Source organism: Catharus ustulatus, chromosome 4 (assembly GCF_009819885.2).
Source record: "Catharus ustulatus isolate bCatUst1 chromosome 4, bCatUst1.pri.v2, whole genome shotgun sequence".
NCBI classification, from domain to species: Eukaryota; Metazoa; Chordata; class Aves; order Passeriformes; family Turdidae; genus Catharus; species Catharus ustulatus.
The window spans coordinates 54,483,034-54,510,821 of NC_046224.1; the positions used below are offsets into that span (position 1 = coordinate 54,483,034).

The 27,788-nt window shown below is 38.9% G+C and overlaps 1 protein-coding gene across 3 annotated transcripts in view; it reads left to right on the forward strand.

Annotated features, from left to right (window-relative positions):
* Positions 1–667: 667 nt before the first annotated feature.
* The window catches only part of SCAF11 (SR-related CTD associated factor 11), a 47,730-nt gene continuing 20,609 nt past the window's right edge, over positions 668–27,788 (forward strand). For 2 of the 3 annotated variants that reach the window (XM_033058033.1, XM_033058035.1), the window contains exons 1-5: positions 668–762; positions 17,631–17,706; positions 18,546–18,700; positions 25,370–25,447; positions 27,119–27,216. In XM_033058033.1, the coding sequence (XP_032913924.1) occupies positions 17,646–17,706; positions 18,546–18,700; positions 25,370–25,447; positions 27,119–27,216 (392 nt within the window). In that variant the 5' untranslated portion in view covers positions 668–762; positions 17,631–17,645. Of the gene's footprint in view, positions 763–1,192; positions 1,576–17,630; positions 17,707–18,545; positions 18,701–25,369; positions 25,448–27,118; positions 27,217–27,788 lie in introns of those variants that run through there. The other variant, XM_033058034.1, reaches the window with a different exon arrangement.

Here is a 27,788-nt window from a genome sequence, read left to right on the forward strand (position 1 = left end):
GCCCCCTCTGTGTCCGTGCAGCAAAAGGCCGCAGGCAGCGCGAGCCGCGCTGACCACGCGGCGCCTCGGGGCCCCGCAGGCACGGCCTCCTCTCCCTGCGGGGCCGGGCCCACGCTGCCCCGCCGCACGCTCCTGTGGTCACAGCGCTCCTTCCAATGTGCCTGTTGCCTAACTGTATTGAAATGCTGTTATTACTAATACTAATTAAATACATTTTTTAAAGAGAGGTTTGGCACTCAGGGTGCCCCGTGTCGCGGACAGATGACGTCATCAGCCGCGCACCCACTCACTCACTCACTCGTCCACCCGCGCCCTGCCGCCGTACAGCCACCAGAGGGCGCCCCCGCCCGCGGCACGAGACCCCGCCCGCCTCGGCCCCGCCTGCCCCTCCTCATTGGCGCCCGGGCGGGGCGGGGCCGCAGGGTCACGTGCCCTCCCGCTCCCGCCCTCCCCGCCAGGCGGTGCTGGAGGACCTATCCCATAGTGCTCCCGGCGGGCGGCGCGGGGCGGTCTGGAGGCGTCTCTCTCCGCCGCCAAGGCGCCGCCTCTGCCGGAACGGAGCAGCGCCCCCACCCGGGCCCCGCCGGCGCTGCCGCCGCGCTCCTCCGGCCACGCGCGGACATGTGGCGGCGCGGCGGGCGCTGAGCGCGCGGGGCCCCGCGAGCCCCGAGGCGGCGGAGGGGACGCGGGCAGCCGGACCCGGACCCGGACCCGCCGCTCCCTGCGGGGCAGAGACTGCGCCAGGGAGCGTCGCGGCGCCAGGTGAGCACCGGCGGTTCGCGCCGGCCGCCTCCCTCGGGAATTTCCGCGCGGCGGGGGGAAGTGCTCGGGGCCGCGGCCGGGGCCGGGCGCTGGCGGGCCGGGAGGGGAGGGCAGGCGGGACGCGTTGCAGTCCCGCTTCGGCCGGGCCTTCGCCCCGCGCGGAGCCCGCCGGGCTGGGGCGCTCCCGCCGCTCCGCCGGGCTGGGGCGGAGTTTGCTGCCGGCTCCGGCCGCGTTTTCCCCCCTTCCCTCCCCCCTACCCCTCCTCGCCGCCCGCGTCGTGGCGCCGACCGGCAGCCCGGCCCGCCCGGCGCTGGCGCTCGGTCGCTGCGGCGAGACGCGGGTCCGGCTCCCGTGCCCGCCGGCCCCCTGGGGCCGGAGGGGAAACAAAGCGGGGCGGCCGGGGCGATCCGCCGGCTCCCTCCTTGCCGAAAGCTTTTGTGAAGCCGCACCGGGAAGAGCAGCAGCCCTGCCCGCTGACCCGTGAGCGGGGCTGAACAAAGATACGGCCCGCGGAGCGCCGCTGTCCCTCCGCTGCCGGTGGGGTGGGCGCACGACCGGCCGTCTGGGGCTGTAAACACCGGCGGCTTTTGCTGCAGGAGCGGCTTCTGGGACCTTAGAGTTGTGGAGGAAGTTGCACGGAGAGGCTCAGCTCAAAGCTTAGCTCTGCTTTTGTGCTGCTGTGGGATCGCGACCTAGACATCAGCAAAGTTGCGCAGGGAGCCTGGAAGCAATTTGCCGAGCCAGTGTGATAATCTCCAGTTCTTGTGTTTTATAGTACATGGTGTCCTAGTTTCTTTTTTTTTCCCCCTTTGGTGAGTATTAAAGACTATTATTAGCCTGAGCCCAAAATGTAACGCATCTTTGACAGTCCATCTCCACGTTTAGAACTTCAAAACAAAGCAGTATTGTTGGGACTAAAATTGGTTCCCGCCCTCTCACAATGTTTTTCTCTTAGACTACTAATTAATTTTAAATTCTTAGGACGAACGAGATAACGGAGAGAAAGGCCAGGTAGTTACTGTGTGTTTAGTATCCGTAACTAGGTGCTCTTGGCAAAGAGTCATTTATTAAAAATGTCAAGAGACAGTTAAGGCTGTGCCCATCTAAGTAATCATTATATGATGGATTGGAATGTCCCTGATTATTGAACAGCTACTCTAAGTTTTTAAGTAGTTTTATAGGTTCGGTAACCTTAAAGGGAAATCCAGCTAACAGTGTCTAGTGTTAAGTTTGTAGATCAGTAATGTGTTGGGGGCTTTTGATTTTCTTTTCAGTGGATCATAATTTTAGATATAATCTGACTTAATCAGACTCTTACACATGGGAGAGTGATTGTGTCATGATTTCATTTGCTCCTAGCAAAAAATATGTAGAAGGCTTCTTAAATGAAATGACAGAGTGAAAAAAATTGGTGGTATTTGGTTAAGTATATGGGATAATCCATGTCTCTTCTTTTTTAACTGGAAAACCTGTATTTAGAAACTCACAGTATTAAAGGAAAATGGATAGCATCCTCTTCTGTGGCATGGAAAATACTTGGAAATGATCCCAAGTACTTTTTCAAGTGTTTCCTTTAACATTTCTAGGAATACAGTATTTGATTTTGTGATTTCCTGAGATGGGACATATTGGAGGTGGGTAAAAAAAGCTGTTTAGACTTTTAGTCAGAATATTAAATCTTTTGAAGCTTTCTTTTCAGCAGTTTACATTTGCTGATGTGTCAACTATCAGTGACAAATTACACAAATAAGAAATATATCCTTTTTTTTCATTTTTTACTGAACTTAAAGTCTGCTTTTGACTGAGCAGAGCAGGCAACAGCTTTGTGTCTGTGTGAGGAAACCTTTCTCTTCCAAATGGTCATGGAAGAGAATGTTTTTTCTGACCTTGAATAGCAGCCATCCTAAGTTGACTAGTTTACCTTGTATTCACACCTCTCCAGGTATATGGTGAGTGTTCTGGCCATGATTTTATGATTCTCCATCACATGTGAAGGTTGACTTTGTTGCATAAGTGAAGGTTGTTGAGTTTGAACCAAGGGGCAGTTGTAAGTTTATCTTATTCTCTAATTAGTCAGCTGTTGCCTTGGAAACATCTAGATGACAAAAAGTTTCTCTGTGCTCTCAACTGGCTGTAGTTTGATGCAGTTGTTGCATGGCTTCTATGCCCTGGTTTTATAAAACTTGTAGATGTTTCTGCGCTCCATGCATGATTGTTCTTCTCAGGTTACATATGTCTGTTGGTTTTTGGTTTTATCCTGTTAGGGGGATTTTGCAGAATCTTCTCAGTCTTCCACTGTCCTGAGTACTAAAAAAAACTGTGCAAAACCTTTAAATTACTTAAGATGACTTTTTATATTACAGTAATTTCACGATTATAAGCCACACCATTTTGACTAAAATTTTGGTCCGAACCCAAAGTGCGGCTTATAATCAGGTGCGGCTTATATATGGACAAAGAACAAAAAGTTGCTGTTTTAGTTTGGAGGACAGGTGTCTGCTGAGAAAGGCAGGAGCTTCTCTTTGAAATGGAGAATGTAAACCCCCTCTCTCCAAATTATTATAATTTTGAAATCAAGGGGCTTTCAGGCAAAGATATGGAAATTAGGAATAACAGTTCTTTTCTAGGGAAATTAAAATAGAAATACAGTACTACAAAGAAACAAACTCCAAACCCTGACAAAGTCAGAGTACAACCTGACACCCCGTCAGGCAGGGTGTTGGTAGCAGTCCCATTAAATGGTGGCTGCATCCTCCTGCAGTGACAGATGTGATTCAGTTGGAGCAGTGCTCCTGTACAAGGTGCAGTTTCCCTCCAGAGGTCCAGTGGTGATGTGGAGGAGTTCCATTTCCCTCTGGAGTCCAGTGGAGAAAGGGGCTCCCTTAGTGTCCCAAAACCTCTGTTTTTATCTTGGTGAGAAATGGAAATGGCTCTTCCCCCTGGCTGGAGCAACTTCCAATGGGATGCAGTAATTTTATCAGTCCCACAGTGGGACTCAATGGCCATTAGCAGAAAATTACTCGCTGGAGGAAGGATGGGTTGTGAAAAGATAAAGAACAATGCCCTGCCTGGTTTCAATGGATGGCCCATTAGCAGAATGTCTGCTGTGGAGATAAGGATCACTGCCCCCACCCTCAACAGATGGTGATAGAACAGATACCTTTTATCACACTCTGTATTGTAACCCAAGACAGTTGCTGACACCCTGACGTGTGGCTTATAATCAGGTGCAGGTTATAATCATGAAATTACTGTAATTAAAGGGTAGTTTGTCTTTCAAATAATGATGTATTTAAACATGATTTGCATTAGTAGGGGTGAAAAAGCCACTGCTGGTAAAAGTTTGAAGGGCTTTGCCATAGCTACACCAAAATTGTTGAAGCCTGGCTTTCTGTCAGTCCACTGTTCAGTGTTCAGATTTTTGTTGCCAGCAGTGTAAGGTGGGGCATAAACATTGTCTTTCTAGTTAATACTTATAAAAATATGCAGAGCAATTCCTCATGATGACTAAACTGACTATAAAGTGCTGTCCAGTATTGTTATCAGTTTTTCTGAATGAATTCTTAAATGGTTGTGGTTAATCTGCTAAACCTTTAAGACTGAAGTAGATTTCATAAATCTTGACATTGTCCAGTCATTCTGCCTTTTTTTAGTTACAGGTTGGAGATTCAGTGTTAAACATCTCTGTACTCACCAGTGCCAAAGATCTCTAAGTGCATATGCTTTAGAGCACTTGAAAACAAGGGCTGGTTCATGGCTTTTCAGCAGTGTAGACATGTTTGTTTCATCTTTATGTACTAGTCCACCTTGGCCTGGGAGGCAGTGAGCTTGATTGGGGAGGGTCTGTGTGCAGTGATATTGTATCTTCCCTATTTATTTAATGGTCTTTTCACCCAACTGGTGAGGATATGGGCACAATTTGCAAGAAAGTTGCTTACTTTTGATACCCTGAACTATGTGATTCTCTTGTGTAGTAACATAGCTGCAGTCATGAAGTAGCAAAGGGAGGGCTGGAACTGGAAGATGGAAGGTGAATGTACCTCTAGCTTTCTGTTTGCTCAAGCTGCAACTCTGCTGTCTCAAACAGCTCTGGTTGAGAGATTTGTCACCTGCATCTGGCTCTGGTGAAGCATGATGAGGGTGATGCCTTGGAAGGGCTCTCAAAGGTTGAATGTGCGTAATCTGTATTTAAGTACCCCACACAAGATCCAACAAGTAGTTTTTCTCTGTTGGGAACCTTTAAAAAACCACCAATCAGCTGTGTTGGTTTTAATACAACCTGGCTTTTAGTGGGGGCAGAGGAAGCCACCGAGGCTGCTTCTGAGAGACAAGCTTCTCAAAACTTCTACTGTGTCCAGCAGAGCAAATCCCTGAAGGCTCTGATGGTGGACATATTGGCTGGCCCAATTAGAGAAGTTGGTAATGACTCTGTGATGATGTGTTTAAGAAACGAAAAATCTGTGCACACTCTTTTCTTCTGTGGAGTGGCAATGTGGTTGCTGGGGCCATGCTGCTGGGGGCTATCCCGGCAGCACAAGTGGCCACACGGCCAGGACCATGCAGCCAGGGCCAGCGCCAGGAGCACCCATGCGGCCGGGGCTGTCTCAGCATGGTCTGCAGAGAACTGTGCTTGCTTGGCTGCTTTTAACCAGCTGTGCTGCAGGCTGAAGGGCAGGGGCAGTGGTGGCAGCTTCTCCTTTTTGATGCCCTGCATGAAGAGAGGGTGGCTGGTGCTGCCTGCGTGGTGCTGGAGGTGACCCTTGGCCAACAACAGTGAAGGGCATAATGAACAATGCGTTGCTCCCTGATACGAAGCCCAGGTGGGATCAACCTTTCAGCATTACAAAACCATGTTTTCAGCTGATAGAACTTGAGAACAAACAAACCTACAAATAACAATTTTCTTCCAAGTCAGAGAAAAGGAAAAAGTGAAGGTGTGTGAGGAGAACAACATGGAGACACTAAGGTTGGTGAAAGAAGGGAGTGGGAGGAGGAGGTGCTCCGGACATCGGAGCTGAGATTTTTCTACAAACAGTGGTGAGGACTACAATATAGCAAACTGTTTCCCTGTAATTCATGAAGTTCCTGGGGGGATGTAGAGGTCCACTTAAAGCCCATGAGAATAGGTGCTCCTGCTGGAGCAAGTAGATGCTGAGAAGTTGTAATCTAGTGGAAACTTGAACACAGAGAGAAGACTCTTGCTTCCAGAGACCCATGAGAAAATGTGGGAAAACGGTTTGGCCGTGAGAGGGCCTCACATTGCAGCAGGTCAGGTGGGACTGCTACTCATGAAAGTTAAAACTATGCTAGAAAAGTTCACAGAGGACTGTCTCCCATGGGGAGGACCCCATGGCACAGCAGAAAAAAACCAAACTCCTTTCCCTAAGCGAATTGAAGAAAGATATTTTTTTAAAATAACAAACTGGTTAAAGACTCCCATGTCCTCTCTGCAGTGTCAATGGGAAGGAAGGGGGAGGGCTGGAGGGAGGAAAAAGGTCTTCTAAATGTTTATTTTAGTTCTCGTTATCCTCTTTTAATTCTGTTAATAAATTTTCTTTTTACTCTTTAAACCTATTTTGTCCGTCACTGTTTTCTCTTGATCGTTATGTCAGCCCATGAGCTCTTCCGTTTTCCTTTCCCCCTCCTCTGCTCAACTATAGGAGAAGAGAATGAGTGTATAGTTTTTTTGGGGTGCCTGGCATTTAGCCAGTGCCAAACCATGGCACTGACAAAAAAAAAAAAAAAAAGAGGAAGCTACCTCTTCTTGAAAGATCCAATTTTCCTAGGTCCTTTTATTGCAGTGCATCAAGTTTCCTAAAGACTTCAGTTGGAGAAAAAAATTCAATATAACTAAATGTGGAAGTTGTCACTTCTAAACTTGGGGAATCCTTAACAAAGGATACTGCATTTAATTCAGGAAGCAAATACATACACACACCTGTGTAGGCATTGTACATCTATGTCTTACATTTGTCTATGTTGTGCTAAGTTGAGTATTTTCACCTATTTATTTTTTATTAGCAAGTTACGCTGTCTCACAAATTTATTTTGATGAAACAGTATATTGCTCTTTCTTTTTTTCTTCTGTGAGACCACAGAATTGGAATTTGAACTCACAAATACTGTCATAGCAATAATTAAAAATTAGTATTTTAATTTTATGGTTCTGTGGTGGTATCTTCATAACTTTCTGAGATTTTCAGATTTTGAGTGTGCTATATATATATATATATATATACACACATGTATATAAAAGAATATGTAGAGAGAATTGGGAAGTAGAAATGTCTTCCAGTAGCTGTTTTCTAAAGCCTAATAGTGTGGTAAATTGCAGTATCTGCTCACTTTTTCTAAAAACACTAATAATAATGTCTGTCTTAATGCATTTTTAAATTTAAGTATTGGCGAACTCACATTAAAAGACCGTAGTTAGGGGTGAAAGTACTGCTTAACTGTGATCTGCCTGTGCAGGTATTATTTGTGAGTAAACCTGAATGATGCATTTAGTGATATTTTAAAACTTTTAAGCTAGTACAAAATTGCTTGGAAATGTCAATAGAATTGAGTCTTTCTACTTATTACCTGGCTTTTGTTAGACTGCCAGCAGTAATAAAGAATGTGAAATTCCATGTGATCAGTGTCTGATAGAAGTCTTCATCTCTGTCCATATCTTTAGATAGCAACACAGGCCAAAACTGGAGCAATGAAAACTTGTGCTTTTCTTGCTATGCTGCAGGAGAGATGGAGACACTTAGACGAAAATTATCTGAACTGATATTTAGAATCTGGATGTTAAGGTGGAATCTGAAGGTAGGCATGTGGTCTTAATTGGCCTGTTGGCTATTCAGAGTGAAGAACTTAAGCAGTTCTGGACATTAAATTTTCCTCTGCTTTCCATATAGCTACTGAATAAACACTTTCTATATGTGGTTTTGCTTTTTAAAAAATGTTCTTGGTTTATCAATTGTTAGGTAAGAGGTGACCATTGTGGATAGATGGGTGTAACAAAAATAATTGGAAGTCCTATGAAACAGCTGGAGAAAATCAATCTGTTAGGGCTACCTTGAGCTCGTTGGAGTTTTGGTTTAGAGATGTTACCAAATAAAGATACCTATAACAATGAAATTGTTGTATTGTATTTTCTCTTTAAACCTATACAATTGTGATTTTTAAGATGCAGTTTCATCTCAGGCGAGAAAGGTACCTTATGCAAGTCTTGGATAAGTTAGTGGGTTCCAGTGGTTATTTTGTGGTTGTTATTCTGGCAAGAAACTTTGAATGGTAATGGAGATCCTCATTGTGGGGAGCTTATAGCATTGTTAATATGGAAAGCTTAAGTTCGTTTTGAAGGTTTGCAAAGGCAAATTGATAGAGTAATCAATTATAACAAAGCCTATGTTGGTCACTTAAGAATTAATAGTAAAGTACTGTTGTGTATTTTAACTGTCTTGAAAGTTATTGCTCAGTAAGAGCTGTGAAAACAAGATCAACAGTAATTGAAACTGCTTACTCCCCATCTATCTACTACTTCAGAAATGATGTTCAATGCATTGTTATTTTACAGATATTGTAGGAGATTTTCTACAAAATACAATTACACTCAAAATTATTATAGTAGTCATAAATCCTTCACAAACTCTTTTTTCCACAAATACAGCATTTCTTTTTGTTCGGGTTTTGTAAGAGGTTAGTGTAGGTCTTTGACCTGAGCTTATGAAATGCTGTTATTCAAAGCAAGAAGGAGCTTGAGGATTTTATTTTTGATACCACACCTTTCACCTAGTGTGGGGTTTTTTTTAAGCGTATACCTCGGAGAGGCAAACTGTACTTTTAATTGCGTATGTTATTTTCTTTCTTTTTGTTTTTGACTCAGTGTCTCTATATTTTTTTTGTAATCTGAATTTTTTTTTGGCAGAAATGCGGTTTTTTAAATCATGAACATGTCACAAACATGACGCAAGTCTAAACTCTTGATTTGAAATGAAAGAAAAGCATGCTTTTAATAAAGGACTCAAGTTCAGGGTATTTTTATCAAGGCTGTGTCTATCATTCTATGCACTCTTCTGTAGTCCTTTTTTTTCCCATGTAAATCAAACCATAAAGTTATAGGGAAGCCAGTCCGTTACATAAATTTTGTCAGAAGAATGTCCTTCATTTTGCAGGGTTCAACATGCAGAAGCTAAAAAATATGACTACTGTAGTTTGATAAAAGGAAAAGTAGTGGTAGTCTGTAGTTGGACAGTTGCATGCTGCATTCATCCTTTTGTGTCTACAGGTCAAGATGCTTCTCTAATCACCTACCACGCTCACCACTCTTGTTCTGTTGCCCTATTACTTTTTGCATCTTAAATATGCTTCTTGCTGTTGCCCTATAGCTTTTCATTTGAACTCAGTCTTACTCCATTTTTCTTTCCCCTGTTAAAAGGTCTTATTCTCTGCGTCTGTCTTTGCAAGGTCTTCTGGTTCAGCTTCTGCATCCCTGATGTTTGAGTCTGGCTAGTTGGGTACGATTAGGATGGTATTAAGAAAAATAAAGATGGTGTTTCTAGTTTCTTTAGCATCATAGGGATGACTGCAACAAGTCCTGCTGTGTTGCCATAGCACTGGCTGAAGTATGCTCATTCATCTTGTGGGAAGGTTGTATGTGCCATGTAGCAGTGCGATAGGAACTTAAAATTATTTGTGTGTGCTAAGCACAGATCAAGTTTATGGAGGGCAGGAATTAAATACAAAGACTAGCAGAGATTTATTGGCTAAATGCAAACTTTTTTTCCCCCCACATCTGTGACATGGCTGTATTTGGAAGGGTTACTTGTGTGGAAAGCATGTTCTTATTCTCCATGACCCACTGCCAAATATCTGCTGTTTGGTGGAAAGCATGAAAATACTAGTGCTTCCAAGTGGCTAGAAAAAAGTACTTGGAAAAAAAAACAACAACTGTTCTTGGAAATGGCTGAGCCATTTTTGCTGACTTTAGTATGTAATGCTATCCCTTCCAGCTGCAAAAGTATGCATGTGACTAAGGAGCCTGAACAGCAGAAGGCAAGGTCCTGAGTTTTAAGTTTCTTGAACCATGTACACTATGAAAATAGTGCCTAATGCCTAATGAGTTCCTGCTATTTGTAAATCTCAATTTCAACCAGTTTAGTCACAGACTACTTAGAAGAAACACCTAAGTGCTGAATTCTACATTTTGTGAGAGCATGTTATTTACGCTATTTTGTCTTTCATGTTATTTTGTATTATGACAATTGCTTCAGTATTTCAGTGTTTTGTTATCAGTATATGAAATGATGTGACTTAGCCAGTGGCAAACACATGTTTTTCCTACAGAGGTGGTTGTGGTTACTGCTTCTTCTGTTGAGAGTCTTATACATGTGCATGCACAGGAGAAACAGCAGCACAGTGCACGTTACCTTCTGTTGAAAATACTGGTTTGGAAAGAAAAATAAGGTGGAGTTTTAATTTCTGTGAATACACATTTCATCACCTTGTATCAGTCTTTAGAAGGTTTTACTCATTCTGTCTTCTGTATAAATTAAGCTGTTTTTCCCAGGGGACTTAACTACAGCTCCAGTGAATGTTTATGTCTGTTGTGAGCCTAACTGTGCACTTCTGTAAAGTTTAGGTCTGGGATTGTCTTATATAATTCAGACCACCTTTGGACAGCAGTGTTACCAGTGCAGACTTACTGAGGAGCTACCTGGCAAAATTGCCTTAGTTTAACATGTAGGGAAGCTGCACAGCTTTGCCCTCGCTGCTTTTGCATTGTCAAGAGCTGACAGAGGCTTGAGTAATGTAATTTGTTCTCTGGCGGAGTAGGAAAGGGTTTTCTCACAGACTTGAAGCGTCATTAAAGAGGTAGCTGGGACACAAGCATAACTTTGTTACAGGTCAGATTGATCAGCTGGGAATATATATACTTTGAATCAAATGAAGCTGCACAGTGACAACTAACTCCCTTAAGTGCCTCTTTTTGGTTTTGTTCTGTTCCTTGCTTACTAGCAAGTTTAGCTTTGTCCAGTTTTTGGTCTGCAAATTGAATTTACCTAAACACAGGGCTATCTTGATTGTCAGTGGTCACCCTGAAACATACTGATGGTATGGAGGTGCCACTTAGCTATAATTTGACATGTAATGTCACATGGTCTTGTGAGCTAACCTCACAGCTGCTGCCAGATACTGAAAATCTTGTGGGATAATTGATGTACATTGACTTGTGGAGAAACCTGCTGAAGTACGCAGTTTATTATCACCTTTAAAACAAATTCAGGAGAGATCTTGAACTTCTGCTATCCATCCTAGTGGAACAAAGTGTTTTCTAGTAGACACACAGAAAGATGAGAAACGGAATTTGCTCCTGTAGTTAATTACCCATCAGTGCCTGTAAAGTAACTAGTTCAGTACCATACTCAGAACTGCTAACTGCTGTGCAAGGCTGTGATCAGTTTTCCTCTGCCTCTTCGTGAGCTTCCTCAGAAAATGGGGCTCCATCTTGTGTGATAGCATGGTGAGAACTGGTGAATGCAGGGGAACTTCAGTGTGTTTTTCATAAAGACAATTAATATCTATTTGAGGCTTTAGCTGTTTTGGTCAAATGTCATATCTTTTGCAGCTTGCTGGAAGTATCAGTTTTTTATGGATTGTCCCAGTAGTTGTGTGGATGCTCCTGAGTCTGGGCGAATCAGTTGTCCCATGTCTGTAATTTTTGTGGGGAAAGAGGGGTGATAACAGTATTTCACAAACTTTGGTGTCTGGTGGTGTTTTAAGTTAGTTACTGCCTAAGAATGATTAAATGGCTTATTCTTTTTGATGGTTTCTTCAAATGGGAAGGATGAGATTTGCAATTTTGCTGAAGACCAATAGCTTTATTACCAGTTAAGTTTTAGTACAAGGTTTTTGGCTGTCATTTTGTCACTGCTTGTTAGTCTTCTGCAACCTACATCCTTATTTTTCTTTATTACTAGCTAAAAACTAATGAGAAGTAGTTACTTGGGGAAGGGAAGGGGCATGAAAGTTGGTAGACTGGGAGGGCAGCTGCGTGACTGGAATTCTGAGGTTGAAGGGATGCTTCTCCCATGTTCGAGTTTCCCAATACAGAGAGAAATAGGAAGTTCTTCAATAGGTTCCTGTTGGTGATTGTAACTTTGTTGGTATCTGTTGGGTAGTAAATCTGTAGCGGTTTAGGTTTCCTACAGTTTTTGTGAGTTTGTACTAAAGAGCATTATATGGGCTCCATGCTATTGCTAGAGATATTAAGAGCAAAGTACAAGTTTTGGAATGTAAGTATATTGCCCTTTTTTCAGATTGATAATCTGTCTAGTTCTGTGTTGAAGCTTTTTGGATAGTGATACTTTTCTAAGTAAAGCTAGAACTTGGTTATTCACCCTTATACATCTGAATAACTACCATGAATGAAGTATTCTTCATTTAGTAATCATAGAATACTAATGCAACTTGAAGATCGGCATAGGTTGTCAAGGCACAGATAGATACATGAAGTAACTGAGGTACTGCTGACAGTGCTAGGTTACCTTTTTACACTTTCTAGTAAACAGAAGTGTTTTGCTTGTGGCTTTGGTAGTTTTCTCCTGTGAGTTTACCTTGCCTTTTCATGGACCTGGCAGCTGATGTAGCTACGTACTGCTTTGTTCTTGAAGGGGGTGCAGTTTGATAGCGAAGTCTGAGCTTTTTTTGCACCTTACCACACCCAGAAGGGGCAATGCCTTTTCATGTCTTCTCTCAGTCATGCTGTCACTTGCAATGTTTTTGGACACCTGTGGCTCTTAGTGAGTCTGCTTACCATCACTAGTGGTGAGAAACATAACTACCTCTTTGGGTGGCAGCAAGATGTTAGATTAGCTCAGCTCTCTTGGGTAATTGCATCCTTAGAGGAGCTGGAAAGTCTTTAAATCAGCAGTATCTCCTTTCCTGAATACCAGTGATTCTTTCCAAGACACTGGATTTACATGAATAGGCTTAAACCACCTATAGAAAAAGATTTCTCTTTTTATACCCCAAGACATAGCACTGGTCTTTTTCTTTCTCCTCATCTTTGTTGGTTCCATTGCATTTGATTTGGGAATGCAAACAAAGTGCAATTTGAGTTTACAAAGAGTAAAGATCCTCTTTAAAAGCCTGCTTTTGAGTGTCACCGTGTGTTCTATTCTCACTAATGTGCCGGGCCAAGAGACTTTACTCACAAAGGAGAAAATCCAGGATAAGTACTTCCAGATTCTTAGTGTAACCCTCATTTATTGAAGGGCTCATTGAGTAACATTACTCAGTTATCACTTAAAGCAAGTCTGCCTTCCAGACTTTTCCGATAAATCAGAAGTTTTTTTGAATAAAAAAATAAAACAACTGTGAAGATTCTTGTTGTCCTTAGACAAATACCCAGTAATGTGGATTTTTTTTCTGTTCTCTTTCTTGGTGTATGTGTTGTGTTAGACATAGTGATACAAGTAGGTCAAAAGCTTTTCAAATGTTCAACTGCTGTTGCAAATCATAAGTGTTTTCTCAGCCCTTCTCTTAGACAGCACAAAAATTCTGGCAAAATGTTTAAAAATTTTCATCAGCAGCTGAACGTTTTCTCAGTAATGGTCCAGAGATTAGCATAAGCCCACGTGAGGAACTTTAAAGGATACGTGTTCTGTCATTAACTTCTAAAACTACAATAACAAAAGCCACCACTAATAAAAATCTGTTTTTGTGAATGTGACTAATTGTTGAGATCTGTTTCCTTGAAAAAAACATTATTTGCTGAGGGAGCAGCTTAAACCTCTTTCCCAGGTTTCTTAATGACCATGAAAATGCATAGGGAGAAACAGAGTTCTACCTTTTGCTGCCCACTATTTTGATGGGAGTAAAGGGTGTTATTGTTGTTTATTATGCAAATAAATTCTGTGTACTAAATATGTCTGACTTGTTTCATAATTAAAACTGATTGTTTTCTTGAGTTATTAAAAAATTAAAACACAACTAAGAGTTCTCCAAATCCTTTTAAAAATAAAGTATTTTTAGTAGAAACAGAACAGACAAGTAAGTTGCTGCTCTGAGTATTAATGCAACATGTATCTAAGAAGCTGAAAGTTCTATTACAAATGTTTCCTGACTTAAATCTGTTGCAGAAATGAGTAAGGTATTGGACATAATTTTGCACTTTCTCGCTGGAGACCTAGTTGCATGTGTCCTTGATTTCCTTCCCCCTTTCCAGCTGAACTGGGGTACTTCTGTGTAGATGAGTCTCTAGACTGTTACTGTGTTGGAGGGAGAGTGTATTTAGTTGTTGCATTTTATTTACAGGGATTAAGAATGCTTGTAAAGACTTGGTCTTGTAGTTAGCAAAAAGGAGGCATGTGCTAATTTAATGTGTCATTTATAAGCAGGCTTCTGTAATTTTTAAGATCTAATGTTTTTTCTATGCCTATTTAAGATTTTAATATAATGTATTCATTAAGAAATTAAGAGGCATGACTTTGAACAAAGTCTTTTCTTTCCAGCTGCACAATGGATTAGTGTTGAAATACATCTGTATTTTTAGGTCGTGAGTTGTATGAAGTAGTTTGTGTGAATCACACTTACGCTTTTGTGATACAGGAAATAGTTTAATGTGTGCATGGCACTTAGTGTGCTTTATAGAGTTAGATTCTTTGTGAAGCTGTGTTCCTCAGATGGACAGTGACAAATCTTTTGCCACAATCTACAGTCAACTCTCTTGAAGCACTTCTGTTGGCAGATGCATACTGTGAAAACAAGAACAGGAATTCATTTCCTTGGAAGAATAGCCTGGAAACGTAAACATTTAAAATGATAAAAAATTTATTAATTTTAAGAGAACAGGGAAATGATGTGGTGTTGTGTACCTGTGCTAGTGTCTCTGATCACTGTTCTTAGTTTAATGTAGTAGAATACCCTTGTCTTTATGTCAAACGTGAAATAAAGTAAGATATTTCTCCCAGAAAGGCATTCCATTGAGAATGTACAAGCACCAGAAAAGTACCATCTTGGCTGTAACACTATGCTGTCTTTAGGCATTCTTAGGAAGGATTATCTAGAGTCTGAAGAGGGGTGATTGTTGTTCTTTGGAGGGGGAGATTTTTTTTTTTTTTTTTTTTCTCAGCATAAACATAGTATGATGCTTGTTGCTGTCTTGTCACATTTTGGGAAAAATAAGTGTTCTGTTTTCTCTGCTGTCTACTTTTTCTAAACCACCAGGTTCTCTTTTCCTAACTCTGCTTTTAATAATATAAATTTAGTAACAGGCCAGTGTTAACACTTCTGCTATTCTAATACCTGTGATGCTCCTTTTAAAGTACAGGGGAAAAAAGTCTTTTCAAAGTTAATTTTTTAAACAGTGTGTAAATTTTGATGACATCTTTTACTTTATTTATAAAAATTTCAGTAGTATTAAATTACTCTACTGTATTGTGTGAAATGCAGTGTCAAACTGATGAAGTTGTGCTGTGCAAAGAGATCTGTGAAATGTCTTAGCAGCACTCAGTACCTGTTTAAATAATAGACTTGTTAGAGGAATGGGTTAACACCACATAAGTGTTTTCAGTTGCTGCATGTCATGGATTTGCTGATATTCTGTCAGAATTTCAGGAGCTCTGTTTTTCTAATTATTGGAAGTGTGACAGAATTTCTGGGATGTCTGTGTCTAGAAAGAGTACAATGGAGTAAAAGGTTACTTTTTCTGGTGAAAAACAAACTTGAAGAGCTTCTGTGTTCTGTTTCTGCAATTTGTTTTAGTGAATTCAAGACCTCTATTATAAGTGTGAACTCAAAAACTACTCCTTAATTTGGTATCTAGATTGTGTCTATTTTAATAATTTCCTGTGGATGTGTTCAGAGTGCAAAATTGTTGATTTTGTCTTGAAACTGACTCAAGTATAAGGTGTCCTGGGACTTGTAGGGTTTTCTGCTTCTATAAAGTATGGCTGAGGTTTTAAGATGTAGAGCAGAAGGGATGTTCTTATGTTTTATGTATAAAAGCATCTATACCACACATTACTGCATGATTTGCACCATCTGGGGCCAAAGCAACTTGTGCAGATCAGAGTGAAAGCAACAGACCACTATCTCCTAAATTCAGATGTGGTTTTGGTGGTCTTACCTGTCCTAATTTTGTGCAGATTTTGCTTGTTGAAAGCATTAAATTTTAAAGGAGCATGTTGACTTGAGTTGGGATTCCTTTTGCTTAGCTTGTAAAAGGTGGAAGTCTGGACTGTGGTTGTTCTGGCAACAGAATTTGCCTGTAGCTTACAGCATTGGCTGCAACTCGGTTGGTGCTAGTATAATGCTGGTAACCAGCCTACAGCTGATGCCATATATTAACGATATCTTTTGAAATAATTTTAGATATAAAAATACAATAACAGTGTAGGGGAGAAGTCCCTTAAAGCTAGGCTTTTCTTTCCTCATCCCTTCGCTTTCCCCTATCTCAGCCAAAGTGATTCCCATGTTCCCTTTGGGGAATCAAAAAGTAATTTCTAATAGGAATATTGAAGCCATTTTTAATTTTAATTACAGGTTTCTAATTAGTTTCACAGTTTTGACCATTTCTTCAGCAAATTGTCTGTTTTGAGACTCGCAGCTCTGAGTCCTGATTTTTGGGTTGCTAAGAAAACGAGAAGTCTGTGTGATGGGAATGTGCTGCAGAGTTGCTTTTCTTACTATTAAAAAAAAAAATCATTAAAACACTTGCTACTGCCAAGATCAAACAGTAAAGACTTGATCAGAAGAAAAGTTTGGGGACACAAATTCTGTGTGTCCTTCTGGAAAGCTAGGTGGTAAAGGGAAAGTATTGTAGTTGGAGTGAAATAAGAGTAAATTTACTTGAGGAGCGTCATTTTGGCAGTTTCAGCTGTGTCCTGCTGCTTTGTCTAGCAGAGGTGTCAATGTGTGAGAGTAAACCTCTGTTTGCTTCAGATTTGAATGCTTAAATAGCAGATCTTGGTAATCTTTGATTTCTTTGATGTTTTCTGAAGTTTTAGTTTGTCCTTTTAAATACTAATAGTTTTTAAGAATTTATATAGTTTTGAAGAAGCCTGTCGTTTCCTCTGGGGATTGGATTGGAGCTTTAGGCGTATATACTATCTCTGCTGTGACTACAGGAGTTTGAAATGCAGGAGATTAAGTTCTTAGTATAGATACTCTTTTTTACAAGTGTGTTTCGTTTTACATGTATTAAAAGTAAGCTTCCAAAAGGCATATACTTGCTATTTCTTATGCAGGGTCAAATTCTTTCAATCTTTGTGATGTGGACCACTGGGATGTACTTTACCTGTGCTGACTCCTTCACAGAGCAGTTAAAATGTGCATCCCCATTCATGATACTCCACTGCACCTGTGCTTGTGACCTATCTCTTGTTTGATACAAATTTCTCTACACGTTTTAGTGAGTGCAAATAGTTTGAATTATTTCCTTCTTGCTTTCATGGTACAAATATAAGCTGCTTTCATTTTTTTCACTTGCCACTACTATGGTGATTCTAGGTTTGTAAAGCAACCTGCTCTTCTGGTGCTTGAGTGTTTAAAGTTTGTTGCTTCAACTATTTGCATAGGGCAGTTTGCAGGTGTTAGTTACTGCAGCATTGCATGGGGTGGTTTGCATGGAAACTTAGCAATATGTTTAATTTTCTAAAATAAAAGCATCAGTGGTTATCTTAAAACACTGTAAAAACTTTGCATCTGTTGATCAAAAGCAAATTTTGAAGTTAGAAGCATCAGTTGCTAGACATCTATGTTGATACTTATAATGGTCTCTTCTAATATCATGTATTTCTACTCTACAATGGAGAATGCGCATTAATTTTTTTATTTTCAAGTTGCAATCTAAATGAACCACTTCTATGTTTTCCAGACTACATTTTGTAAGATGAAGAACAGAAAGGAATGTATTCAAGATACTGACGATCAGACGCATGAAGGCATGGAAGGTAAAGTTTGTGCATGTGAAAATATTGAAGAATATTATTCAGGTTCAAACTGTGAAGGTCTGATTTTTTTCATTTGCTCTCTCAATTAATTTGCTGCTTATTTTGAAAGAAGTTGTGTAAACAAAACCACTATCTCATAATATTTGGCTTTGGCCTGTGAGGTCCTGAAATAATTTCCTGTCTCTTGTTATTACTTATTAACTTCTAGTAGGAAAACAAAAATGTTGATAGCAATTGCTATTCAGAGAAGATTATTGATTCAGAATAAAATTCCTTGAAGAGTTCATAGATTTTTGTATTCTGAAAACACTTTCTAACTCTAACAAAATCAGGAGCACTTTTTATTCAATGTAGATGATTAGGTAAATATTTGAATATATTCAGATTAAGATAATTCTAAGACAGGAAAACTAAAGGTTGACCATGTGTATATAAGATAATGAATATAGAATATGCTGGTGTAATTTGTGTCATGAAGGGATGCATGCAAACACACAAGGAGAAAGAACTTGGGGGAATTATGTCTAAATGACTACATAACTAATAGGAAACACTGTGATGCCTGCTTTACTAAAATATCCCTGTAATTAACTTTCCTTTGTTTTAATGGCAAAGACAGGTACAGCAGTCTATGAAATGAGTTGCTTGTCTTTTTTTCACCTGAAACATGCTTGTCTGTAGTTACAAGCAACTTGAATTCAAGTTTGTAGGTCTAATGCAGCCAAGAAGCTGGCCAGAGGAGCACTTCAAAGAATTCTTACTTCTTTATTATTCAGATCTAGAAGGACTTTGTTTCAAAAACTGTCAAAACTTCTAAATGTCAGTGTTAATGATACCAGGTGAAGAAAACGAGGACAGCTGTTCCTGTTCTACTTTACTGTATGATGGCAACACGTGCCCCATCTGTCTGAACTGCCTTCTGGAACAAGAGGTTGGGTTTCCTGAGAGCTGCAGTCATATCTTCTGCATGACTTGTATTCTTAAATGGGCTGAGGTAAGACTGAGCACCAAGGTGTGTTTTTTACTTTTCAGTGAAATGTACCACATCTAATACCTGCAGATTTTTTTTGTTTTAAAGAAAGTTGCAGATTTTGGCTTTACACAGAAGTATTCAATTTGTAAATAGATTTTGGAAACCTTCCTTCTTAATGTAATAAAATATTTTGTGTTTTCTTTCACTAGACAATCTTTCTTACTAGAGTAACTTAAGGGTTGCTAGGGATTAGGTATAAGTAAACTGAGTGGTGTTGGCTGTTTGGAAGATCAGACAGTATTATGTACATGCTATAATATTGCATTGTTATTAGCTTAATCTTACTTTGTGATAGCCCTTAGGCTCTTTGTCATGGTGTCAACTCAGGGTTGGGTCCAATATGTATTCATGTTGGTCTACAAAATGAGTGATACAACCTTAGTTTTCTAACTGAAAAGAGAATTCTACTAAAAGCTTTACTGCTGTTCTGAAAAAAATAATTTGAATGATGGCTGTTTTTTGTTCTACCTCAATAACTTTGTAGATAGTTCTGGAACCTTAAAAAAAAATTGTTGAACAAATCCTTGATGACCTTGTTCTATTTAGTCCCTTTTCCGTCACCTATGTCATGCAATCATTGGATTCAGTCTAGAGTCCTTATCTTTCCTGTAACTTTTTCAATTATCAGTATGAAACACCAAATTAATATTGTTTTGTACTGGGATGAACAGGGGTTGCTGCCTTTTGCCCTGTTTCTCTGGACTTGAATTAGTTTGTCACTTTAGTGAGACCACTGTTTGGTTTCTTTGCAATATCATTCTATTGAAGTAAATGATGATTTTTGGTTGCAGTATTCCCTTTAGAAGATTGGTATCATTTGTCTCTATGTATATATGCAATATGTTTATTCTTGCTATATTTTTAACCTTAATTTTTGTGCTATTTATTACTGAAAGCCAGGAAACATAATTTTCTGAAGAATTTATACGAGCTTCAGAGTATTAAAAAGAGGTTATTACATTAAAATTGTTTTAAATTTACAAACCAGATAATAAACAAAATTTTCATCTTGCCAGATTTTCTGTTTTGATTCATTGGAGCAATTTTATTTGTAAGGGAAGAGGAAATTCTTACCTGCAATTTTATCCTGAGTGACTTAGCTGGTTGCTGTAATGACAGCTGAAGAGCATTAAACAGTGACATGCACAGGGAAGCAATGCAGTATATTGGCTTGCTGCTGGATTGAAGTTTATTCACATTGTCTAACAGATGCTTTTAAGCCCAATGAGGAAGAGACATTTTCTTGTTTTAAAGGGGCAGATGAATGATATGACATTTTTCTTGTCACGTCAATTTTGTATTTTGTGGTCTGAAGTGCTATTCAAATAGAATAAAAGCAACTTCTCTTAAGAGTTGACAGGTAAAGTAGATGTGATACCATAAAAAAAATATGGGGGTGTTTCTAAAGCTACATAAGACTGCTACTGCTGCTTTTCATTAGCGACATCAGATAGGTAAAACCAGCCAGGCTTCCTTTTCTGAGGTTACTTGACAGCCAGGCTTGAGTTCATGGAACTCCACTGCCTAATCTAGTAGTTTTAATTAAAAGTAAAGTGACAAAAGAAGTATTGAAAACTGGGTGACAGTTCAGGGGTTTCATCTGTGAGAAGCAGATGAGGTTCTATAGATTTAATAAAAAAAATATTGCAAGCATGTCACCATATAAAAGATGCTGATTCTGTGTGCTTTTTGCATGTTTCTAATATTTAGTAACTGAATGTATTCTTTTTTGAGAAGTGTTGCATGAGAGTTGGCCTTTTCTTGCTCTTGGTTGATCATAACCATAATTTAAGTAATTCTGAGTAATGAAGATGTAAAACAGATACAAAAATTACCTGGTGTTTAAAAAATACACTGCCTGATTCTGGGTAAAGATTAAGTATTTTTTTGGAGTATAAACAAATTGCTTTTAGAAATTGTATTTTCTTCTTTAAGTGCTGGAGAAAAAATTAAAAATTAAATTATTGAATGAAATATTTTAAAAATACTAATATTCACATTATTTGACATGTTCTTTTGTGTATCTTCAGTTGTGCTCCATAGGCTTAGATGCTTTGCCAGCAGTCTGTGTTGAAGTTGAATATTCCTTTTATTTTTCTGTGTTGCATCTGGACTTCAAAATATAACAGGAGAAGCTACTTCCTTAAACTGTTGTTTTCAAATTGTACATAGTCATTGTTCTCCTGAGAGTTTTTGTATATAACTGTGTAGATTCTAATCCAAACCAGGGTATTTTAGGCAGAAGATTCAGAGTTTTACTGTTCTGCTCCTTCTTCAATCTACAGGACATTTTCAACATTGCAACTGCAGTCAAGTGTCCTGTACCAGCAGATCTTCTGTCAGAAAGCAGCAGCCATAACGCTTTGAACATAATACTTTTTAAAAAGTGAGAGACTATAGATTTTTAAAAAAGCACTTGAAAGCAATAAAAAAGCAATGTATATATAATCACCTTTATTCCAAAGGGTAAAGAGGGGTGGGAAACTTACCACAGAACAGGTCTAATACATTAGATCCTGTTGGCTAAGTCTGAACATTTAGTTTCAGAATTAAATAGCATTACAATTGAGTCAGTGCTGTATTTTCTTTCCGTTTGAAGAAAGGTGTCTAATGCTAAAAAGGAAAGTGAGGGGCAGACAAAGAATTCCCACAAAGGAGTTAATCTTCAGAATAACTTTTTAATATGTCCCTTGAATTGTTGTGCTCTCTTTGGCTGTGTTAATTGATGCATTTGATAACACTGCTATGCACAAACTTCATTTGCCTGTACTATTAAACTCTTCTATACTATTAGACTGTCAACTTGTGTACCTTTAGCCATGCTAACTGCTGGGCAGCACTGGGCTGGCAGACTGCTGGGGGCTGTTTTCACTCGGCACATGAAGATTAACATAAATGTTTGTTATCCTGTGCCAGCTGTCAACCACTTCTGTGAACCAACATGGTGTAATTTACTAGTGAAGACTTTCAAGCTTGAGGCTTTGTATTTCAGTGAGTCTGTGCTGGAAGCTCATAAGAAATAAAAGGTGCTAAATCAGGAGCTGAGGTTGCTGGACACACCCTTCAATGGGAATGTAGAAGGACAGTGTAAATGACTTATTACTTTCAGTATAAAGAACAGGTATGTGGTAACATTATTCCAGCCATATTAAAAAAGGGGGGAGACTGTAGCCAACAACAAAAATCCCCTATCTAGAGTCTTTAAATACCATCTGTAATGTTGTGTTACACCAAAGGAAGCAATTACATTAATATGTTTCTGTTTTATGGCTTTCTGAAAATTCCTAGCTGGAATATAGTAACTGCTTCAGCCTTTTGCCTGCCTGACTTTGTTCAAATAATAGTGTTTGATGTGATACAGTTAAAATAGGGGACAATTGCTCCTTGAGTTTAGAGATCACAGTTCTCTGTTGCTATAGCAGTTACAGGAATATAGAAATTAAGTTATGCCCATGGAGCCAAAGTAAGATTTTTCTAGAGGTTGCAATAATTTATAACTTAAAATACAATAATTTTTTTTTTCTAAACCTGAAAAACAAACATATTGCTTGTGGATAACTTTTCAGAGCTTGCAGATTTTATGAAGTGAATTCTTCAGTTATCACAGGATGGGTGAAAGAATGAATCGCTATGGAGTTACCAGCTTTAACAGGAAAAATCTCAATAGTTTCATGTAGAGAATAAAACAATTAAAGACATTTTTAAGTGTACTGAGCTACTAGTATGTGCTTTTCCAAGGAAAGAACTGTTGGGAAGCAAAGCAAAGCAGGTCACTAATACCAGCCCTGAGGATCTAATGATTACATAAAATACTTCATGTTCTGGTTTTTAAAGCTATGGTAAAGAAAGGTATTGTAAAAATCTGTGGTTCTTCTAAGCTTGTGATGCATTTCACATTTCACTTCTCCCTTGTGCACAATAAAAGTGGTAGCTGTTCCTCAGACTTGTTCCATCTCAGCATCTTCTTTCTTATTTTAAATGTTCTTCGTCAAAAAGTGCGGTGTACATTCACTATTATTTACAATGCTTCCTGAACAGAAACCTCAGAATTGTGGAATTGCTAACCTGGCATTGATGAAAGAAGGCTCAACAGCTTTGTTACCTGAACCATGTTCTCAAAAAACATGAGAGATGAGTTAAAGGCCACAACTCTTCATAATTGCGTCTTGTAATGAATGTTGACTTTTTTCTACCTTTATGCTTCTCTGTAGCAGTATACATCCTGCCTTTTTGTTGGGAAAAGGGGCAGGGGAAGAACTTCAGGTTTTTTCTTCGATTTTTTCCCGACATTTTAAAGATTTTCTTTTATTTGTTAGCAGACAGGTGAGAGCTGATGCATGTTTAGACAGAAGTAACCTCTAGTTTCCCTTGAGGTACCCAACAACTGGGTACCCAGCTCCACCTGGGGACTGAGGGTGTACCACCACATGTCCTGAATTTACTAGCATTTCTCTTGTGATAATGTTGTCAGCTTACAGAAAATGCTAAAGTTACAAAAAGCAAATGAGGCAAATGAGTAGGAGTGGAAGAAAGAACATCTACTGCTTCTGAAGATATCTGAACCTAATGGTAGTTTTTGACTCTTCCAGAATGTTTTCCTCCCTTTCTCCTACTGTGTAAAACTATAAAAAGTTGTTGAACATTTGTCCAGAAGAGCTGAACATCGAGCATTTTTCGAGTGGAGCAAAAACAGTTGTTATTTGGGTTGCTGCTAGTAACACTTAGTATTCTATATGATATTTATTGCAATGAATAATGGTAACTTACAGTGACTTAAACTTGAGAAGATTACTTGACATTCATGTGTAAATTTAATATAGGAAGATACTGTTTTGGATAAACATTTCAGCTAAGGTTGATCCTGAAACAAGAATAAAAATGGCTAGGGAAAATAACTTCTTCCTACCTATCTTTTGCAATCTGGTATATCTAAGAATGAAAGTATGTACCTTGGTGTTGGCAGTGGATTCAGAAGCTACAGTGCATTGCATGCTAGCAAATATCATGATGGAACATTGCACTACTATGTTACTGTGGGTTAGCTGTGCCTACAGGACAGCTACTGTTGACTACAGGACAAAATCAGTCTCCATGATCTGACTCCTTAGGGAGCTGGCTTGATTACCCAATATGCTTTTCTTATCTGGGGCCATGACACTGCAGGGAACAATGGTATCCCCCAAAAGGTGAAGTTTTTAGTTAGGATAAAATACCAGAGCATTAAAGGGTAGGTAATGGCTCTAAGTTACATTCTTGTTCCACAGCTTGTTCCTGAAACTCCCCGCAGGGGATTTTTTGTTTGCTTGGTGGGTTTGGGTTTTTTGAAAGTCAGTCTAATTTGATTCAATTTGCTTCAGTTGGAATCTCTGAAATTGAGAAAAGAACAGTTAATTGGAAAGTTAGAAGCCCCAGTGAAAAGACAGGAATGAAGTTCATCACTGAATTTTGGGGCAGAGTTCACATGCAGGTTTTTCATAGCTGCTGATGCAATTCTAGTACTGCATCTTGCTTGGATAGATACCCTGTAGCTCTCTAAACTGTGGAAATTACATGCCTCTTTGGGGCATGCAGTTCATGTACTGGGTCTTGTTCAGTGAATGAATTAGGGCTGGAGACTGGGTGGGTTTTGGTTTTTCATTTTGTGTTAAGTGTTGAACTGAGCCTCTGAAGGCCAGAGGAATTAAGGTGGGTGTGGGAGGGTGTCATAATGACAAAACCCCCAAACCAAACAAACACGCCCCCACGACAAACACGTCTGGAATTAAAAGGAATAAAGAATTCTCTCACAGCAAAAGTTAATATCCAATGTTGATTTTTCTGAAAGCTGATTCACTACATGATCTGCTTGGGTGGAGCTTCAGTTGAAATTTCCCATTTCCATGGTTAATAATTTCTTCTGTGTGTGTGTTTTATGTGATGTAGTACAGCCTCAATAAGAGAGCATTTAGGTGATCAGGGGAAAACAATAAATCACTATTTCCATCAAACAGTAGGGTAAAATAGCCTTCAGTTCCCTTTTTGTGAAATTGATATGTAAAACTTTTAGCTGATTGCAGTGAGAGAGATGTGTTATAAGTACTGTTTGCTTTTGGCCTTACCAGTTTTATGTTTTGGGGGATTCCCAATGCAACACACTTCCTGTTGAAAATAAAATTAGAAATAAAATGCTAGAACAATGTGAAACTTGGAGGATGTTTGCATATTGGTATGCTTTTCAGTGTGTTAGCAATGTTAATCTTGCATAGAATCCAAAGCAGTATACCGGCTCCTAAGAAAAACTAGCTTTGCCCCAGCCAAAATCAGGACACATTGGTATATAATCAGTTACCTAAGAGGAATTAAAAAAAAAAAGAAAATGAAGGTATCCTGATGGGAAATGCATTAAATGCTTTTCCTCTTTTAAACATAACTTCTGGGTTCCATTCTTGTTTCCTTAATATTTTTCCTGAAAGTGCAATCTGCTTATATGAAACAAAATACTGAGTGTATGGACATTGTGTCCAAATGCATTCTTGCTGTGAACTAGTTGGGATTTTGTGTGCTTCTATAATAATAGCGAATAAAAGTGTAGAAAATTAAGGCTTCTCTTAGCTCATTACCAAGTTTGTAATAAGAAAAATAATTTTTCAGACACAGGCTTCATGTCCTATTGATCGCAGACCATTTCAAGCAGTGTGCAGGCTGGATGCATTGGATAAGCAGATAAAGGTATGTTCCAGACTTACTTTCTTAAATAACTTCTGTTGTAAGAATGTCAAAGTTGTGCTGCAGCCTTTTATTCATATAAAATGAAATAAGCTTTCCTAACAAAGTAATTACTGGTTCAATGTTTCAATTACATATTTGAAGGTAGGAATTATTCTTAATTATTTTTGCAGAGCAAATATTTACCATAGTAATAATTATCATAAAGCTACTGTTACTACTTTCCTAGCATTTTTGAGCATTCATGATATATCCAAGAATAGAAGTGTAGTAATTGGTGTAAAGTGTTTTTTAAACTAAATTTTGTAAACAACTGTAGCAATTATCATGCAATATTGCCTTTTTTTGGCTGAAGTGAATCTTTTGTGTTTACAATTCCCAGACAAAAACACATGAAAGCAAGAGGAATCAATTAATGATACACATTGTTCTACCCAAATCTGAATTTTTTTCAGCTCTGAATTCTTCTTAAAAATACTGATGTGGAGAGTAGTTTATCAATTTGGAAAAAACCTCTTCTGATAGTTGATTTTAAAAATGCATATAGAAAGGTGCTGATAATTCCATGTACAATTTGGAAATTTTGTGATGAAATTATGCTTCTAAGTAGTTCATAAGCTGCTGGTTTTGCACTTTGTGACATTTAGAAAATAGGCTTCCACTATACATTTCTTGTGCATCCTGAGGCCCAGGCAGTCACCTGTAAAGGAGCCATGCTGACAAGTAGAGATACTTCCTTCTCACAGGAAATGGTGCTTGTGTATTTTGTCATCTTTATTTCTGAAGAATCAAGGAAGCAGTTGAAAAAGGATAAACTGAAGTTTACATTTGGAAAAGCTTAAAGGCTGTATTAAAACACAGTTTAAAAGGTTTTCTGTTCACAGAACTACAGTGGGAACAGGTGAGCAGAGAACAATGTCCTTCTCTGAAAAAGAGCCACTGGAGCCATAGGAATAGATGGAATGTGTACCAAGCTATTCAGACACAGTGGTCAGCATCATCAGTGGTGCTGTAAGGAGACTGGCAGCTTTCTCTTTGTGATGTTCAGAATTAGAATGCTAATACATTAAGGGATTGCATAAAAAGCCAGATTTTGAGAATGAGAAAATAAGAAGTTTCTAATGCAAAGAATTGCAATGTATCCATTGAAGCAACTTCACAGTGTGAAACAGAAGTTGTATTGCTCTCAGTGTTTTTAACATGTGGAAAAACTCAGTGTTGGATAAGATACATAAGTTATTTTACTTCAGAAAAAAATTGGGTGTGTTTTAATTATGAGGAAACATATTAAGTTGAGTGGTAGTTCAGCATTTTCCCAAGGTGAACCTTATGTATTCTGAACAAGCAACTTAGTTTTAAAAAGCTTAGCTTATAGATTCTTAATGGAAACTAGTGCATAACTCTGAGACACTTGGCAGTCTGGGTTCAGGGCTTTTTTAGTCCTGTGTACTTCATATGCATCTCAGGCATTGTCAATAACATATCAAGGTGTAGGTTTTTTCTATTTTATGAAAAACGGATTTTAAAAAGTCTCCAAACTGTGAAGTCAAAGAAGTAAGATTTGAAATGTTTTCTAGTCCTTCTATTTGAGCATAATTTTTGTATAGAACTGAAGAGACTCTGTATGAATTTAAAGCCCATTCTAGATTGGATTGATTCTATTTTACAATACAGGTTCAGGTTACAAAACAGCTAAAGAGGAAGGAGGAAGAGGAAAACTGTGCCTGCAATAAGAAAACATACAGCCATGTGAGGATGAGAAGTTTTGTAAGGTTGGTTGTCCATGTAATTTCAAGCATTTGAATTGGAATATTCGAAATGTATAAAATCAACTGTACAGCCTGAAAATTTTGTAAAATTACTTTTATTTTAAAATAACTTAGTTTTCATAAGTGGTAGTTTAGTTTTACTTTTATCCTTGCTGTAATTCCCACTTGAATAGTTATGATAGCAAGGAAGAAGTAAATGGCAATGTATTGCTTGCATTTAGCTCTGTGAAGGTTGCATTTTTCAGGCAATTCTGACAAATTTTACATTAATTTGAAGTATGGCTACATCAAATTTTAACAATATAAATATTTTTCTTTGTTTATCTAAACAAACATCAATTTTTCTTGTATGTTATAAGCACTGGTGATGTTACTCTTCTATAGAACAGTTGTAGTCGAGAACTTATTTTATTCTAGTAAGCTTGAGAGGAAACATTTCTGTTATATGGAAATGACATTTCTGTTTTGTTAAACTTTATTTTGTAACATTTGGTGCATTGTATAAGGGGAAGTTCTGGATTACACAGATAAATTTTGCTAAATAGTGCTTATCTAAAGTCAGTGTTTAATGGAAT